General features: G+C 46.4%; 1 protein-coding gene and 1 non-coding gene across 9 annotated transcripts in view; one reads left to right on the forward strand and one right to left on the reverse strand.

Annotated features, from left to right (window-relative positions):
- Window positions 1–18,423, forward strand: part of SGSM1 (small G protein signaling modulator 1) — a 119,550-nt gene that overhangs the window by 77,780 nt on the left and 23,347 nt on the right. For 4 of the 8 annotated variants that reach the window (XM_024240028.3, XM_024240027.3, XM_063722811.1 and 1 more), the window contains 5 exons: window positions 1,659–1,787; window positions 8,458–8,640; window positions 10,248–10,316; window positions 13,087–13,674; window positions 16,903–17,027. In XM_024240028.3, the coding sequence (XP_024095796.3) occupies window positions 1,659–1,787; window positions 8,458–8,640; window positions 10,248–10,316; window positions 13,087–13,674; window positions 16,903–17,027 (1,094 nt within the window). The remainder of the gene's footprint in view (window positions 1–1,658; window positions 1,788–8,457; window positions 8,641–10,247; window positions 10,317–13,086; window positions 13,675–16,902; window positions 17,028–18,423) is intronic. The other 4 variants (XM_063722810.1, XM_063722812.1, XM_063722813.1 and 1 more) reach the window with 2 other exon arrangements.
- LOC112130694 (small nucleolar RNA SNORD56) lies at window positions 16,216–16,283 on the reverse strand. Its single transcript, XR_002912926.1, has one exon. It is a non-coding gene; the product is annotated as a small nucleolar RNA SNORD56 (small nucleolar RNA).

The following is an 18,423-nucleotide window of genomic DNA, read 5'->3' on the forward strand; positions in this document are numbered from 1 at the left end:
TTTTTTTTTTTTGAGATGGAGTTTTGCTCTTGTTGCCCAGGCTGGAGTGCAATGGCGTGATCTAGGCTCACCGCAACCTCCGCCTCCTGGGTTCGAGCAATTCTTCTGCCTCAGCCTCCAAGTAGCTGGGATTACAGGCATGCGCCACCATGCCCGGCCAATTTTGTATTTTAAGTAGAGACGGGGTTTCTCCATGTTGGTCAGGCTGGTCTCAAACTCCTGACCTCAGGTGGTCTGCCTGCCTCAGCCTCCCAAAGTGCTGGGATTACAGGCGTGAGCCACTGCGCCCAGCCAAGAAATTTTCCTAGAGCTGAGTCAAGATTAATAATTGCAAGATAATATTTTCAAATAAGCATAAGGCAAAAATGGGCTGAAAATTAATTAAAATATTAATTCATTATAGCCTGCCCTTTCTCTTTTTACGTAAACGGACTCACACTACATAGTTTTACAACTTATTTTTTTTTCAATTAACGATACACATTGAGCACCTTTTTTTTTTTTTTTTTTTTTTTTTTGAGACGGAGTCTCGCTCTGTCGCCCAGGCTAGAGTGCAGTGGCGCAATCTCGACTCACTGCAAGCTCCGCTTCCTGGGTTCAAGCGATTATTCTGCTTCAGCCTCCCAAGTAGTTGGGCACCACTGCGCCCAGCTAATTTTTGTATTTTTAGAGACGAGATTTCACCATGTTGGCCAGGCTGGTCTGGACCTCCTGACCTCGTGATCCGCCTGCCTCAGTCTCCTAAAGTGCTGGGGTTACAGGAGTGAGCCACCAGGCCCAGCTGAACACCTTTTTATGTGGGTCCCCATAGATGTATCCCTCGCTCTTTTACATCTCCGTGTTGCGTACCCGTGTAGGGATGCATGTTCACCCATTGATGGGCAGTTGGAGAGTTACCTGAGTTTGGCTTTTTCATATGATGCCACGACAAATATCCAAGTACCTATGACTTTCCTTATTCACGCCAGGATATCTGAGGGCTAGGTCCAAGAAGCAGGACTGCTGGACCACGGAAGTAGACCATAGAAGTAGATCATACCTCCAAGCAGATCATGGAAGTAGATCATAATGATACAGTTAGGGTGTTGGCAATTAGTATTCTAGAAGGACAGGTGCACAGGAGTTGAGGAATATTGGTGAGAAGATAGCTCAGGGTGGCCAGGCGCAGTGGCTCACACCTGTAATCCCAGCACTTTGGGAGGCCGAGGAGGGCGGATCACCTGAGATCAGGAGTCCTAGACCTGCCTGGGGTCAAGAGTTCGAGACCAGCCTGGCCAACATGGTGAAACCCCGTCTCTACTAAAAATACAAAAATTAGCCGGATGTGGTGGCAAGCGCTGGTAATCCCAGCTACTCGGGAGGCTGAGGCAGGAGAATCACTGGAACCCGGGAGGCGGAGGTTGCAGTGAGCCAAGATCACACCACTGCACTCTAGCCTGGGTGACAGAGCGACTCTGTCTCAAAAAAAAAAGCTCAGGGTGGCTGGGTGCAGTGGCTCACGCCTGTAATCCCAGCACTTTGGGAGGCCAAGGCAGGCAGATCACTGGAGGTCAGGAGTTCAAGACCAATCTGGCCAACATGGTGAAACCCCATCCCTACTAAAAGCACACTCTAGTTTTCTGTTGACCAAACTCTTTGCTCCTCCCCACCCACCACAGAGTTATGAGGATCAGGAGCTGCTGCGCCTCATCTACTACGGGGGCATCCAGCCTGAGATCCGCAAGGCCGTGTGGCCCTTCCTCCTGGGCCACTACCAGTTCGGGATGACGGAAACAGAAAGGAAAGAGGTCGGTTACCTGCCATGGGCACTGGGGTCTTTGGCAACGAAAGGAGCCAGATACTGTGAGGCTGGGGAGCTCTGGTTTCACACTGGACCAAGCAAGGGGAGGGAGATACAGGGAAGACGGGAACCTGAAGGCGGCGCTGTCCAATAGAAACACAACACAAGCCACATAGGCAATTTTTACGTTTTTAAATTTTGGACTAAGTGTAGATTATGCAGTTGTAAGAAATTAATATGGAGAACTATGTGCATCTTTTACCCAATTTTTTTCTGATGTTAATATCTTGCAAAACTGTAAGGTAGTAAAATATCGGAACCAGAATATTGACATGGTATAATATACTCATCTTAATCAGACTTTCCCAGTTTTACTTGTACTCATTTGTGTGTGTGTGTGTGTGTGTGTGTTTTCTGCAGTTTTCTCACATGTGTAGATCTGTGTCCATCACCACGGCCAACATACAGTACATTTTTAATGCTATAAGGACCCCCAAGTTGTCCTTTTATAGCCAGACTCACCTCCCCCATACCCACACCCTGGCCCTAATCCCTGGCAACCACTAATCATATCTTCTTCATCTCTGTAATTTTGTCATTTCAAGAATGTTATATAAATGGAATGATACAGTGTGTAACGTTTTGGGATTGACTTTTTTTCACTCAGCATAAAACCTCATCCAAGTTGTTGAGAGTATCAAGAGTTGATTCCTTTTGGTGGCTGAGTAGTATTCCATGATGTGGCTGTAGCCCCTGTTGCTAGACAGCTGAGTTGTTTCTGGTTTTTTGGCTGTTACAAATCAAGCTGTAATGAACATTCGTGTACAGTTTTTGTATGAGCATAACTTATCATTTCTCTGGGATAAATGAGTAAGAATGTAATTGCTGGGTCATATAGTAGTCGCATGTTCAATTTTATATGAAACTGGCAAACTTTCACAGTAGCACATGCCTTTAGTCCCAGCAAGAGGTTCGCTTGAGTTCATGAGTTCAGGTGCACAGCCTGGGCAACATCGGGAGACCCTGTCTCTAAGGGGAGAAAATAAACTACCACACTTCTGCAGTGGCTGTACCATTTTCTGTGTCCACCAGCAAAACATGAGTGATCCACACTTGCATCTTCCCCAGAGTTTTGTCTTGTCACTATTTTTTATTTCAGCCACCTGACATGGATAATTGATATTTCATTGTGTTAATTTGCATTTCCTGACGGCTAGTGAAGTTGAAGGTCTTTTCATGTGTTTATTTGCCATTGTGTATCTTCTCTGGTGAAATGTCTGCTAACGTCTTTTGTCCACCTTCTAATTGGATTGTTTGTTTTTTTTTCCTATGGAGTTGGAGAGTCCTTTATATACTCTGATAACAGTCCTTTGTTCAGATATGTGATTGGCAAATATTTCCTCCGAGTCTGTAACTTTTCATCTTGTAAGCAGGGTTTTCTGCAAAACAAATTGTTAAATTTTTAATGAAACTCAGTTTATCAATTTTTCCTTTTATGAATTGTGCTTTTGGTGTCAAGTCTAAGAAAATTTTGCCTAGCCCTAGGTCCTGAAGATCTTCTCCTACAATTTATCCTAAAAATTTTCTATTTTACATTTGACGTAAAATCTTTTTAGTTTTTTTTTAAATATATATATATATACAGTGTGTCATTTAGGTCAAAGTTCATTTTTTGTTTTTGGGTGTTCAATTGCTCCAGCATCATTTGTTGAAAAGATGTCCTTCCTCCATTGAATTGCTCTCGCACTGTTAAAAAATAGCTGGGGCCGGGTGTGGTGGCTCACGTCTATAATCCCAGCACTTTGGGAGGCCAAGGCAGGTGGATCACCTGAGGTCAGGAGTTCAAGACCAGCCTGAACAACATAGCAAAACCCCGTCTCTACTAAAAATACAAAACAAAAACAAAAATCAGCTGGACATGGTGGCAGGCGCCTGTAGTCCCAGCTACTCAGGAGGCTGAGGCAGGAGAATCACTTGAACCTGGGAGGTAGAGGTTGCAGTGAGCCAAAGTCATGCCACTGTACTCCAGCATGGGCAATAGAGCAAGACTCCGTCTCAAAAAAACAAAACAACAACAAAAAAACAGTTGGGAACATACTTGTAGGTCTGTTTCTGGGTTCTTCTGTTCCAGTGATCTATGAATCTGTCCTTCTGCCAGTACCACTCTGTCTTGATTATTGTAACACACGTGTAATTTTAAATGTTTTCATAGTAACTTTTTTTGTTTTGTTCTGAGACAGAGTCTCTGTCTGTCAGAGTCTTGCTCTGTCGCCCAGGCTGGAGTACAGCGGTGCAATCTCGGCTTACCGCAACCTCCACCTCCTGGGTTCAAGTGATTCTCCTGCCTCAGCCTCCCCAGTAGCTGGGACTATAGGCGCCCAACACCACGCCCAGCTACTTTTTGTATTTTTAGTAGAGACAGGGTTTCACCACGTTGGCCAGGCTGGTCCTGAACTGCTGACCTCGTGATCCGCCCGCCTCGGCCTCCCAAAGTGCTGGGATTACAGGCGTGAGCCACCGTGCCCGGCCCTCATAGTCACATTTTAAAAGTAAAAAGAAACAGATGCAATTCACATTTTTGAACTTTTTATTTTGAAATGTAAATGGTCCCCAACTTCCAACGGTTGGTCTTACAATTTTTTCAGTTCATGATGGCTTTATCACAATATTAAATGATTTCTTTTTTTTTTTTTTGAGGCAGAGTCTCACTCTATCGCCCAGGCTGCAGTGCAGTGGTGTGATCTTGGCTCACTGCAACCTCCGTCTCCCAGGCTCAAGCAGTTACCCTGCCTGGGCCTCCCAAGTAGCTGGGATTATAGGCACCTGGCTAATTTTTGTATTTTTAGTAGAGACGAGGTTTCACCACGTTGGATTATAGGTGTGAGCCACCGGGCCTGGCCTTAAATGGATTTTTTTTTTTTTTTTTTTGAGATAGAGTCTTGCTGTGTCACCCAGGCTGGAATGCAGTGGCGCAGTCTCGGCTCACTGCAAGCTTTGCCTGCCGGGTTCACGCCATTCTCCTGCCTCAGCCTCCCAAATAGCTGGGACTACAGGCGCCCGCCACCTTGCCCAGCTAATTTTTTGTATTTTTAGTAGAGACGAGGTTTCACCATGTTGGCCGGGTTGGTCTCAAACTCCTGACCTCAAGTGATCCACCCACTTCGGCCTCCCAAAGTGCTGGGATTATAGGCGTGAGCCACCAGGCCTGGCCTTAAATGGATTTTTTTTTTTTTTTTGAGACGGAGTCTTGCTCTGTCGCCCAGGCTGGAGTGCAGTGGTGTGATCTCAGCTCACTGGAAGCTCTGCCTGCCGGGTTCACGCCATTCTCTTGCCTCAGCCTCCCAAGTAGCTGGGACTGCAGGCGCCCGCCACCATGCCTGGCTAATTTTTTGTATTTTTAGCAGAGACAGGGTTTTACCGTGTTAGATAGGATGGTCTCAATCTCCTGACCTCGTGATCCACCCGCCTTGGCCTCCCAAAGAGCTGGGATTACAGGCATAAGCCACCGCGCCCAGCCTTAAATGGATTTTTGACTTAAGATATTTTCAACTTGTGATGCATTTATTGGGACATAACTCCATCATAAGTCGAAAAGCATTTGTAATTATAAGTTCACAAGAAGCTGCAAAAGTAACAGAGGTCCCAGGTACCCATCACCCAGCTTTCCCCAGTGGTAACAGTTTATGTAACTAAAGTACACTGTCAAAACCAGAGCATTAACACTGACACAATACAACTAGCTAGACTCCAGGCCTTACTAAGATTTCACCAGATTTTGCATCTGCTTGTGTATGTTTTTTTTTTTTTTTTTTTTTTTTTTTTTTGAGACGGAGTCTCGCTCTGTTGCCCAGGCTGGAGTGCAGTGGTGCAATCTCAGCTCACTGCAACCTCTGCCTCCTGGGTTCAAGCGATTCTCCTGCCTCAGCCTCCCAAGTAGCTGGGACTACAGGCACCTGCCACCACGTCCGGCTAAACTTTTTTGTATTTTTAGTAGAGGCGGGGTTTCACTAGGTTGGCCAGGCTGGTCTTGAACTCCTGACTTTGTGATCTGCCCGCCTCGGACTCCCAAAGTCCTGGGATTACAGGCATGAGCGAACTGCCCCCGGCCTAAAATCTGGTGGTATTTTACACTCTATATTTCTGTATCACTTGTACTATTATTTATTTAACATTTGTCTTTAAATTGACTCACTTAAGATTTATACAACTTATTTTAAAAGATATTTTATATCCCTGCCATAAACGGGAAGCCAGTATAACTTGCTGTGAATAGAAGGAAACTATAAAAATAGAGTAAGATTAAATGATGCAGTTCTGTTCTAACTAGATGTTATAGCCTGCCTAAGGCCTGGCCTCTCTTTGTTAAAAAGGGAGATTATGTTTGGGAGGCCAAGGCAAGAGGATTTCTTGAGGCCAGGAGTTCAAGACCAGCCTGAGCAACATAGCGTGACCCCCCATCTCTACAAAATATTTAAAAACTAGCTGGGCATGGTAGCGTGTGCATGTAGTCCTAGCTACTCAGGAAGCTGAGATGGGGGGATTGCTTGAGCCCAAGAGCTGGAGGCTGCAACGAGCTATGATTGTGCCACTGCATTTCAGCCTGGGTGACAAAGTAAGACCCTGTCTAAAAAAATATAAAAGATGGAGGGGAGATTATAAAGTATCGAGAAGTGTGGGAAGCACAGGAGCACCAGACTGGCCCTTTCTCCCTGGGGTAATCAGAAAAGTTGAAGGAGGGTAGAAAGCAGAAAGTTTCTGTAGTTCTGCATTATAAGGACCCATGCCAGTGAAATGTCTGAAGTTCATCTCAGTACTAGTGTGAGGCCCTGCCACACTTCACCCATGCCTGGTGGCTTCCTGGGGAGTCAGTAACTGACAGCTCTGATGTGCAGAGCCCCGTGCTCAGAGCTGGGGATGCAGAAGCACATTAGGTGAGGTCCTTCCCAGTGTCGTGGGGGTTGTGGTAGTCACTGGTGGGATTGAGGCAACCCCCGAGGGCTGCAGGAGCACATGGGAAGCACCTAAGCCGGGCAGGGGGAAGGCGGTCAGAGAAGACTCCTGGAGGAGTTGGTTGTTCCTAAATTCTCAGAAGGAATTACTTTTCAGGCCAAGAGGTGAAGAAGGGAAGAGAAGACAGCACAGGCAGAGGTCTGGAGGGGAGACCAGCGTGATGTGGTGTGTGTGTCCGCGTGGGTTTAGGGAGGGGCAGGAAGGCATGGTGGGCGTGAGTTGCGGAGACATCCAGGAGTAGGACGGTGGAGGAAGCAGTGAGAGGGGAGGCTGGAGAGGAAACAAGGATCACGACTGCTAAGGGGTGCATGGATCGGGGGGCGCGGTGGCCAGGCTGCAACAAAGACCTGGATGGAGGCTGCTGGGGCCATGCATCTAGGTGAAAGTGGTGTGACCCTGGCCTAGGATGGCAGTGGGAATTGGGAGGTGGGCAGGGCTTGGAGGAGTCTCAGGGAGGTGGGCAGGAGGGAGCGGCTCAGGCGAGGCCCTTGGGCAGGATGGACCCTCAGTCTCCCTCCCGAAGTCCTGAGTAGCCATAGGAGAGGGTCGAGCTCCCCACCCTCTCTTTTCCCATCCTGGCTCTCCTTACCTAGATCAGCCTATCCGTCCCTGTGGTGCCCAGAGGTCTGGCAGACACAGAGCCTGTTACTTGGGCTGTGTTACTCAGGGACAATGGAAGCTCCCCACCTCTTTGCTGAATCCCACAAGGAAAAAGCTGGAAATCTGTGGCCCTTCTGTAAGGCCATTGCTGTAAGGAAAGGAAGCGGGTTGGTTTTATTTATATTGTATCCTCAGCACCTGTAGCCCATGTGGGGTACATGGGAGGCCCTCAGGTCATGCGTTGATTGAGTGGATGGGTGGAGGAGGGTCAGCATCTTGCTTATCTTGTATTCCATATGGCTAGTTTGGTGCCTGGTATGTGATAGGTACTTATCAAATTAAGTGAGTAAGTGAATGAATGGATGAATGAATGAGGAAAGAGAGAGGGAAGGTAGTAAAAAAGAAAGAAACAGTCTTCTCACTTTTGGCTGGGTGCAGTGGCTCACGCCTGTAATCTCAGCACTTTGGGAGGCTGAGGTGGGCAGATCACGAGATCAAGAGATCAAGTCCATCCTGGCCAACAAGGTGAAACCCTGTCTCTACTAAAAAAAAAACAAAAACAAAAACAAAAATTAGCTGGGCGTGGTGGCACATGCCTGTAGTCCCAGCTACTCAGGAGGCTGAGGCAGAAGAATCGCTTGAACCCAGGAGGCTGCAGTGAGTCGAGATTGTGCTACTGCGCTCCAGCCTGGTGACAGAGCAATACTCTGTCTCAAAAACAAAAAAGAAAGGAAGAAAAATAGAAACAGTCTTCTCACTTTTGTATCCCCAGGGCCTATGTACTGTCTAGCACATAGTAGGGACTCAATGAATAGTTGCAATTTATATATGTATACATGAATGAATAAAGGAAGGAGGGAAATAAAGAAAGAAGTAGCCTTGCTCCCTTTGTGTCTTCAGAGCCTAACCAGTGCTAGGCATAGCATAGTAGGTGCTCAGTTAATGTCTGCTGGATGTTAACTGCATGAATGTTGGATGGATCAGAGCCACTCTCTTCCACGTTGGTCTGGCCCTCCCCAGGCGCCCCTTTGTTGACACCTCAGGTGACATTGCATCTGCCCTGGCAGGTGGACGAGCAGATTCATGCCTGCTACGCACAGACCATGGCTGAGTGGTTGGGCTGCGAGGCGATCGTGCGGCAGAGGGAGCGGGAGTCCCATGCGGCCGCCCTGGCCAAATGCTCATCCGGGGCCAGCCTGGACAGCCACCTGCACCGGATGTTGCACAGGGACTCAACCATCAGCAACGAGGTGATGGGCAGCTGGCCTCGGGGAGCGCGGGGTCTGGGGAAGGTCAGGGTCTGCTTCATTGGGCTGTTCTAACAGGGGTGAAGGCTGGGTATCTGGGGCCTGGTGACAGTCTCATCCCTGGCTTTTTCTTTAAGAGTGTGGGGTGACTTTGGAATCAGACCTGAATTCAAACTCTAGTCCCACCATTTAGTAGTTCTGGGGTTCCCTACCAGTACCTTTTCTTCTGGGCCTCAGTTTTCTGCATCTGTAAAATGGGAATAATCAGGTGTAGAGGACGTTTGTGTACAGTCCAAACAAGACGATGTGTATAAAGTGCCTGGCACACTGCCTGACTTTCATTGATTCAACAAATGCTTATTGAGTATCTACTATGTGCAGGTACTATCAGGAATATCCTGGGATATCAGGAATGTTCCAGTGACCCAGACAGACTGGTCTGTCCTCCCAGAACTTCCAGTTTAATAGCCCAAAGTAGGATCTCAGTAAAAAGTTAATTCTTGGCTGAGGGTGGTGGCTTACACCTGTAATCCCAGTACTTCGGGAGACCAAGGCAGGTGGATCACCTGAGGTCAGGAGTTCAAGACCAGCCTTGGCCAACATGGTGAAACCCCATCTCTGCTAAAAATACAAAAAATTAGCCGAGCACCTGTAATCCCAGCTACTTGGGAGGCCAAGGCAGGAGAATCACTTAAACCTGGGAGGCAGAGGTTGCAGTGAGCCGAGATTGCGTCACTGCACTCCAGCCTGGGCAACAAGAGTGAAACTCCCTCTCAAAAAAAAGTTAATTTTCTTCACCAGTGATTATATCAGTCATCAATTACCACAATAACAGTGTGTAACAAACAACCACCAAAAATCAATGACTTCCAACAGTCAGCATTTATTTTTGCTCACAACTCTGTGGGTCAGCTGGGAGGTTCTGTTCTTAACTGGGCTGGGTGAGGCTTATTCTGGCACCAGCTGTCCATAACTAGTCAACTAAAACATTTGTTTATCTTGGTTGGGCTCTCGTATTTGTCTGGGGTGACTCAGCTGTGCTCCACGTACCTCACTGCCCAGCAAGTTAACCTGGACATGCTCTCACGGTGAAAGCAGATGCCATAGAGAGAAAGCGGAAATGCACAAGGGCGTTCTAAGCCTCTGCTGAGTCAAGTTTGTTAACATCCCATTGACAAAAGCAAGCCACATGGCCAAGTCTAGTGTCAGAGTAGGCAAGGACTATGAGGTTATAGGGCAGAAGCATGTATACAGGGATCATGGAAAAAAAAAAAAAGTGGAGCCATTAATAGAACCAGTTGCTCTGTGAGTTCAACTGAAATATTAGCCAGAAGTCTCAATTACAGAGCAGTTAAACGTGGGGTGCTCTAGTTGCAGAGGTGAGAGGTGGGAACCCAGAGGTCAAAGTGGTCTCTGAAGAGGCTCCAGGAAGCAGGGAGTGGTTCCCCCCTTTCATTTTACAGCTAGGAAACTGATGCTCTGAGAGAGGACTTGTGCAAGTTAGGAATAGAGATGAAACTAGGCTTCCTGGCTTCCAGCCCAGCAGCCCTTCCTGCTCTGGGCCAGGGTGCAGCCTCACCCTCCCTCCCTCCTGCTCCTTCTTCTCTCAGTCCTCCCAGAGCTGCAGTTCGGGCCACCAGAACATCCGCCTGCACAGCGACTCCAGCAGCAGCACACAGGTGACCTTGTGGAGGCCTCGCCCCCTCCCACCCATTCCTCTCCCTTCCGCCTGGGGTCATGGGGATTGGGTGTCCGTCATCTGTAGGTCACTTTTTGCTTTATTTGTTTTAGCTTTTTATATTAGCATTAAACATTGTTGTTTTTTTTTAAGTAATGCAAGAAATATATGGATCTATCATCCCTGCAAAAAACTAAAACATTGTAGAGAAAGTCAAAGTCTGCTTTGATCGTCCTTAATCTCTGCCTGCCCTCTCTTGAAATAACACCATTATCATCAGTTTGCTGTGTTCCTTTCAAAACCTTCTGTATGCATGTACATACACAGAAATACATAGATATCTATAGCAATGTTTGGTAGTTTTTTTTGTAAATGTGTACATAAATGCCATCATATATGTTGTTCAACAACTTTCCATTTCAATCAGTGAAAAGAGATAACTCAATCTCACTCCGTTTTTAAAGAAAAAAGCTGGCTGGGCATGGTAGTTCACACTTGTAATCCCAGCACTTTGAGAGGCCAAGGTTAAGCCCAGGAGCTCAAGACCAGTCTGGGCAACATGGCAAAACCCTGTCTCTACAAAAAATACGAAAAAAAATCAGTTGGGCGTGGTAGTGCATGCCTGTAGTCCCAGCTACTCCGGAGGCTACAGTGGGAGAATCACCAGGGCCCAGGAGATTGAGGCTGCAGTGAGCCGTGATCACACCACTGCACTCCAGCCTGGGCAACAGAGTGAAACCCTGCCTCACACACATGCACACACAAAGCCAAGTGCAAAAACATGCATAGTGTGTTGTCACCTTTTGTGTAAGAAGAGGCAATATTAATATCTGTGTATATTTGCCTCCATTTTTGAGAATGGTATAAGGAGAAACCAGAAATGAATCAGAATGGTTACCGAGATCACCTTTTGTATAAGAAGAGGCAATATTAATATCTGTGTATATTTGCCTCCATTTTTGAGAATGGTATAAGGAGAAACCAGAAACGAATCAGAGTGGTTACCGAGAGAGGAGGGGGCAGAGACAGAAGCTACATTTCCTTGAATATGCCTTGCTTCCTAATTTTGATTTTGGAGTAAAAAAAAACTCTGGTTTTGACTCTGAAGCCAGGTAAACTTTTTACATAATTAAAATCAGTTGAATCAAAAAGAAGTTTTTGAAAACACAGAAACACATGAAACTAACCATAAATCAAGTTGGTGACATAACCACACAGGGAAGAAATATTTCAAGTGACTTTGGAACATAATCTTTAACTGCGTACCCTTGATATGACCTAAGGACACAAAGAATCACAGAAAAATCTCTAAAATGTATTCTGGAGATTTTTTTCATATTATTTCATGTATATCTAACTTTAAAAATTGATTCATAATAGTCAACCACATAGGTGTAAAAGTAATAGGGTTTTTTTTTGTTTTTTGTTTTTTGTGTTTTTTTGCCTTTTCCGTGTGTTAACTAATTTTCTGAATGAGAAAAATTATGTATACATGAGGCTGGGCATGGTGGCTCATGCCTGTAATCCCAGCACTTTGGGAGGCTGAGGCAGGTGAATGACCTGAGATCAGCAGTTCGAGACCAGCCTGGCCAGCATGGTGAAACCCTGCCTCTACTAAAAATACAAAAACTAGCTGGGCATGGTGGCACATGCCTGTAATCTAAGCTACTTGGGAGGCTGAGGCAGGAGAATTGCTTGAACCTGAGAGGCGGAGGTTGCGGTGAGCCAAGATCGTGCCACTTCACTCCAGCCTGGGCAACAGAGCGAGACTCCATCTTAAATAAATAAATAAATACATAAAAATAAAATTATGTACACATGGTAAAAGTCTATATGATGAAAAGTTATTGTCTCCCCTTGTTTTGATTCCCTAGTACCCGCTTCTCAGAGTCAACTGCAGGCGGGGCACAGTGGTTCACACACCTGTAATCACAGCACTCCGGGAGGCCGAGGTGGGCAGATCACCTGAGGTCAGGAGTTCGAGACCAGCTTGGCCAACATGGTGAAACCCCATCTCTACTAAAAATACAAAAATCAGCCAGGCCTGGTGGTGGGTGCCTATAATCCCAGCTACTCGGGAGGCTGAGGCAGGAGAATCACTTGATCCCGGGAGGCGGAGGTTGCAGTGAGCCAAGATTGTGCCACTGCACTCCAGCCTGGGCGACAAGAGAAACTCCATCTCAAAAAACCAAATCAAACAGAGTCAACTGCAGTACTTTCTTGTTTCTTCGTGGATTATTTTATGCGTGCACAAGCACATAGATCACTTTTTTATTGTTGTTTGAGACAGTCTCACTCCCATCACCCAGGCTGGAGTGCAGTGGCATGATGGTCACAGCTCACTGAAGCCTTGACTCCCCAGGCTCGGGTGATTCTCCCACCCCAGCCCCCCAGGTAGCTGAGACCACATGTGTGCGCCACCATACCAGGCTAATTTTTTGTATTTTTTGCAGAGACCAGATTTCACCGTATTGCCCAGGCTGGTGTCGAACTCTTGGGTTCAAGCAGTCCACCTGCCTCGGCCTCCCAAAGTTCTGGGATTGCAGGTGTGAGCCACCACGCCCAGCCTAGATCACTTTCTTATTTGTCACAAATGGGAGCGTATATTACACCTTGTTTTGCCTCGTTCTTTTCACTGACTGTATGGTATTCCACTGCACGCTTGATCCATATTTAAGCCGATCACCTGTTGTTGGATGTTTAGGTTGCTGATGTAAGTAATGCTGCAGTGGACATGCGGGTCCATCTGTTTTTGTGCACCTTGTCCTCAGGTGTTTGAGTCTGTGGATGAGGTGGAGCAGGTGGAGGCTGAAGGCAGACTGGAGGAGAAACAGCCCAAGATCCCCAATGGGAACATAGTGAACGGCACTTGTTCCCCAGACTCGGGTCATCCTTCCTCCCATAACTTCTCCTCGGGCCTCTCAGAGCACTCAGAGCCCAGTCTGAGCACAGAAGACAGTGTCTTGGACGCCCAGCGGAATACCCCCCCGGTGCTGCGACCTAGGGATGGCAGCGTGGATGACAGGCAGAGCAGCGAGGCCACCACATCTCAGGATGAAGCTCCCCGGGAGGAGCTGGCCGTGCAGGACAGCCTGGAGAGCGACCTCCTGGCCAACGAGAGCATGGATGAATTCATGTCCATCACGGGCAGCCTGGATGTGGCCCTGCCTGAAAAGGATGATGTTGTGATAGAGCGCTGGAGGAGCAGCGAGACAGAGAAACGTGACCAGGCGGACAGCGAGGACAACCTCTCGGAGGAGCCTGAGATGGAAAGTCTCTTCCCTGCCCTGGCTTCTCTGGCTGTGACTACTTCTGCCAACGAGGTGTCCCCTGTGTCTTCCAGCGGTGTCACCTACTCTGTAAGTCACCAGGACCCTCCGTTCCATTTCCTTCTTTCCAGCTGCAGGAGGGTGGGATGTACTACAAGCCTGTTATCCAGAATGACCCCGGAGTCAGACCTCTGGTTCGTTGCATTTTTTCCATCATGGAGGATTCACTGTAGAAACCCATTTGGGAGAGAAGATAATATAGTATTTAAAAAAGGGGGCCGGGCACTGTGGCTCACGCCTGTAATCCCAGCACTTTGGGAGGCCGAGGCAGGTGGATCACAAAGTCAGAAGATCGAGACCATCCTGGCTAACATGGTGAAACCCTGTCTCTACTAAAAATACAAAAAATTAACCGGGCGTGGTGGCAGGCACCTGTAGTACCAGCTACTCCGGAGGCTGAGGCAGGAGAATGGCGTGAACCCGGGAGGTGGAGCTTGCAGTGAGCCGAGATCGCACCACTGCATTCCAGCCTGGGCGACAGAGCAAGACTCCGTCTCAAAAAAAAAAAAACCTGTACAGTGTTATAATATTTTGTGCATCTACTGTAAATGTCAGTGCTTGCATTAACAGAGTAATATATAAGCCAGGTAGTAAACTGTCCTAATTTTTGTCTTTCCTGTAAAAAAATTTGTTTTTCCTAGATGTGTTTTCATTTTCCTGTTTTCCTTTTCTTAGTTTGCTGCATATTTAAAGTCAGTTCACCCCCAGAAGTCTTTGCCACTTTCCTAAATCTCTTTTCAAACATTCAGACATACCATGTTTTTCATTTATTCTGTGTGTCCAAGGACTTCTCCCCAAAAGCCTACTGACGCCCTCCACTCCACTGCACCTGGTGTGTCATTAGTATTCACGATCTTCCTCGTCCTGATCTTGAGGTTCCTTTTGTGTCACTCATGTTTTCCTCTTTCTTAGTCTACTCTCTTATTTACATGAAGCACATACCTCAGTGGCTTCCACATTTTTTGCTTTTCTTTTCTTTTTTTTGTTTTAATTGAGACAGAGTCTCACTCTGTCACCTAGGCTGGAGTGCAGTGGCGCGATCTCGGCTCACTGCAACCTCCGCCCCCCGAATTCATGCCATTCTCTTGCCTCAGCCTCCCAAGTAGCAGGGACTACAGGCACTCGCCACCACGCCCGGCTAATTTTTTGTATTTTTAGTAGAGATAGGGTTTCACCCGGTTAGCCAGGATGGTCTCAATCTGCTGACCTCGTGATCTGCCCGCCTTGGCCTCCCAAAGTGCTGGGATTACAGGCGTGAGCCACCGCGCCTAGCTTGCTTCTCTTTTTTATCATTTCTTTGTCCTTCTGTGCTGAATTCTGGATCGTTTCTTCAGATCTCCTTTCAATTGAGTAAATCTCTCTTCCAGAATGTTTTATTTTCTGTCACCTGTCTCTAGTGTTTAATATGTTTTTTTAACATTTTATTTGGCCTTTCTTCAAATATGCTATAAAATGACTTACTTGATTATTTTATAGTCTCTTGCTCTTTTTTTTTTTTTTTTTTTTGAGATAGTCTCCTTCTGTGTGTCGTTTGGAGGGCAGTGGCACAATCACTGCAGCCTTCACCTTCTGGGCTCAAGCGATCCTTCCTCCCACCTCAGCCCCACGAGTAGCTGGGACTACAGAGATGTACCACCATGCCTGGCTAATTTTTTGTATTTTTTATAGAGACGGGGTTTTGCCATGTTGCTCAGGCCGGTCTTGAACTGGCCTCAAGTGATCTACCCGCTGTGACCTCCCAGAGTGTTGGGATGACAGGCATGAACCAGTGCACCCCAGCTTTTGTTCTTACTGTTAACCTCTTCTTCATTTATTTATTTATTTATTTATTTATTTATTTTTGAGATAGAGTTTCGCTCTTGTTGCCCAGGCTGGAGGGCAATGGCATGATCTCGACTCACCGCAACCTCTGCCTCCCGGGTTCAAGCGATTCTCCTGCCTCAGCCTCCCGAGTAGCTGGGATTACAAGTACGGACCCATGCCCGGCTAATTTTGTATTTTTAGTAGAGATGGATTTTCTCCATGTTGGTCAGGCTGATCTCAAACTCTTGACCTCAAGTGATCCGCCCACCTCGGCCTCCCAAAGTGCTGGGATTACAGGCATGAGCCATGGCGCCAGCCTTATTTCTTTAAATACAGTAAACATACTTATTTTATGATCTGTTTCTGATACTTCTAACAGCTGAGGCCCTGATGGCTCCGATTCTGTTGTCTTGTATTTATGCCGACCATCACTCCTGGCACCTTCTTTCTCTGAGTGTTTTGTGATTTTTGAACATGAGCTCGTATTTCTTGGGATATTATCTGCTGTACTGTTTAAGACCCAGGTGGAAGGTAGATTCCTCAAGAGAGAGGTTTTCTTCTGCTTCTTTCTAGTACCAGGGAAATAACAAATATGAGATGACAACTACATTCTCTGGTCTTTCAGACCACCCAGGTAATGGGAGTTTGGGTTATCAACTGCGTGAGTTACAAACCTTATTTGTGGCTCTTAATTATCCAGGGAGATAACATTTACATTTAATTTAATAACTATGTTCAAGGTACAATCAGTCAGGTATTATAACTGTTTCACTCAGACCCAGAGTGACAACATTCATGAGGTGAACTGTGGATGAAAAATATTGCTGTCACTGTGGACAGGCAATTGTTTTGAGATCCCAACATATTAGTGGGTTTTTCTAGTTTTCCCCTCTCTGAGGGTGTGACTCTTTAGGGCCCTACCTTCCTGTAGGAAGGTCTCTTATTAGATCTTCAACTTGAGTAGGGGAGCGTAAAACAATTAAATCTAAGTTTAAATTTTCCCATTTTGGCAGCTTTCCTTAAGGCAAAGGCCAGCTTTGGTGTTTTCTCACCTTTCTGGGTTAGTTTTTGGTCCTTAAATATTTCTTATTTTCTTGCCATATCATTGAGCCATTTTGAAATTAAGGTAATTGTTCAAGCAGCCAGGCCAGTACGTTACCAGAATTTGACCTCTGTTCAGTTCTTCATTCTCCTTGACCAGTTTTCAGCAGAGAGAGGTTCATTTCCAGCTATAGTTGTAACTCTCTGAGGGAGAATTTTCATCCTGCAAATTAAAGACACCCTCCCCGAAAACAAACAAACAGAATCAAACACCTGGCTGGTCCAGGTGGGAGATGTATTTTCAGTGACAACAGGAGAGGGTTAGGAGGAGGAGATAGGATTGCTGCCTCCCAGTGGGGACTTAGATGTAATTTTTCATTTCTTCCCCCTACCCCCTGCCCCGATGGCCTATAGCCAGAGCTGCTGGACCTGTACACGGTGAACCTGCACCGCATCGAGAAGGATGTGCAGAGGTGCGACCGCAACTACTGGTACTTCACGCCCGCCAACTTGGAGAAGCTGCGTAACATCATGTGCAGGTGGCTGGGGGCAGCGAGGGGATCTAGGGGATGGGGATGGCAGGTGGGTGAGATGGGGGATGTAGGGGGCCGGCCTAGAAGTTATTTCAGCTTCTGAAGCTGGCATCATACTCACCTGGAATCTTACTTAGCCCACAGTGACAATTTAACAACAATAATATAGAATATTTATTAAGCACTTACTGTATACCAGCCACTGTCCTGAGGCCTGTACTATCATCACTCACTTATTCCTCAACCCAACGAGGTATTAACCCCTTTTATAGGTGACGATGTGGAGGCTCCAGGAAGAGCCTCATTGCTGAGTGGGCATCCGGCAGTGGCTGAGCGGGAACTCATAGCCATCTCTCTGGCTGTAGAATCTGTCCTTTTTCTGTTTTTCTTTAAGCCAAGATCTAAGACTGGTTATTACTGTTCACTAAAAAGATATTATTCCTGTAATCCCAGCACTTTGGGAAGCTGACGTGGGAGGATCACTTGAGGCCACTTGAGTTCTTCACAGACTTCAAAAAAGTAGAGACTGGCCTGGCAACATAGTGAGACCCTATCACTACAAAATAATTTTTTTTAACTCAACATTTAGCTGGACATAGTGGCATGCACTTGTAGTCCTGCATACTTGGGAGGTGGAGGCAGGAGGATAGCTCGAGCCCAGAGGTTAGAGGGTTGCAGTGAGCTATGATTACACCATTGTACTCCAGCCTGGGTGACAAAGTAAGACCACATCTCTCTTAAAAAGTAATAAAAATAATAAAAATTATTATTGATATTTCTTAAAATATGAAAGTAAGCCATGCTTGTTAAAAATCTAAATCACTGACAACTCTAATCTCAGCACTTTGGGAGGCCAAGGCAGGAGGATCGCTTGAGGCCAAGAGTTTGAGACCTAGTCTGGGCAACATAACAAGACCCCATCTCTACAAAAGTTTTAATAAATTAGCCAGGCATGATTGTATGCGCCTATAGTCATAGCTACTTTGGGAGGCTGAGGCAGCAGGATGGCTTGAACCTGGGAGGTTGAGGCAACAATGAACTGTGATCACACAACTGCACTCCAGCCCGGGCAACAGAATGAGACCCTGTCTCAAAACAAAACAAAAATCTAAATCAAAGAAATTAGAAGTTCACAAGTTAGAAAGAGAAACTTCTCCCTTCATCTCTGCCCGTCAGTGCCACTCACCCAGAATTAATGACTACTAACAATTTAGTAATATCTAATTGATTGTATATTGTATAGTGTAACATAATATGAATGTACTTTTTTTTTTTTTTTTTAATGGAGATGGAGTCTCGCTCGTTGCCCAGGCTGGAGTACAGTGGTGCGATCTCGGCTCACTGCAACCTCCACCTCCTGGGTTCCAGCAATTCTCCTACCTCAGCCTCCCGAGTAGCTGGG

Source organism: Pongo abelii, chromosome 23 (assembly GCF_028885655.2).
Source record: "Pongo abelii isolate AG06213 chromosome 23, NHGRI_mPonAbe1-v2.0_pri, whole genome shotgun sequence".
In the NCBI taxonomy this organism is placed as follows: domain Eukaryota; kingdom Metazoa; phylum Chordata; class Mammalia; order Primates; family Hominidae; genus Pongo; species Pongo abelii.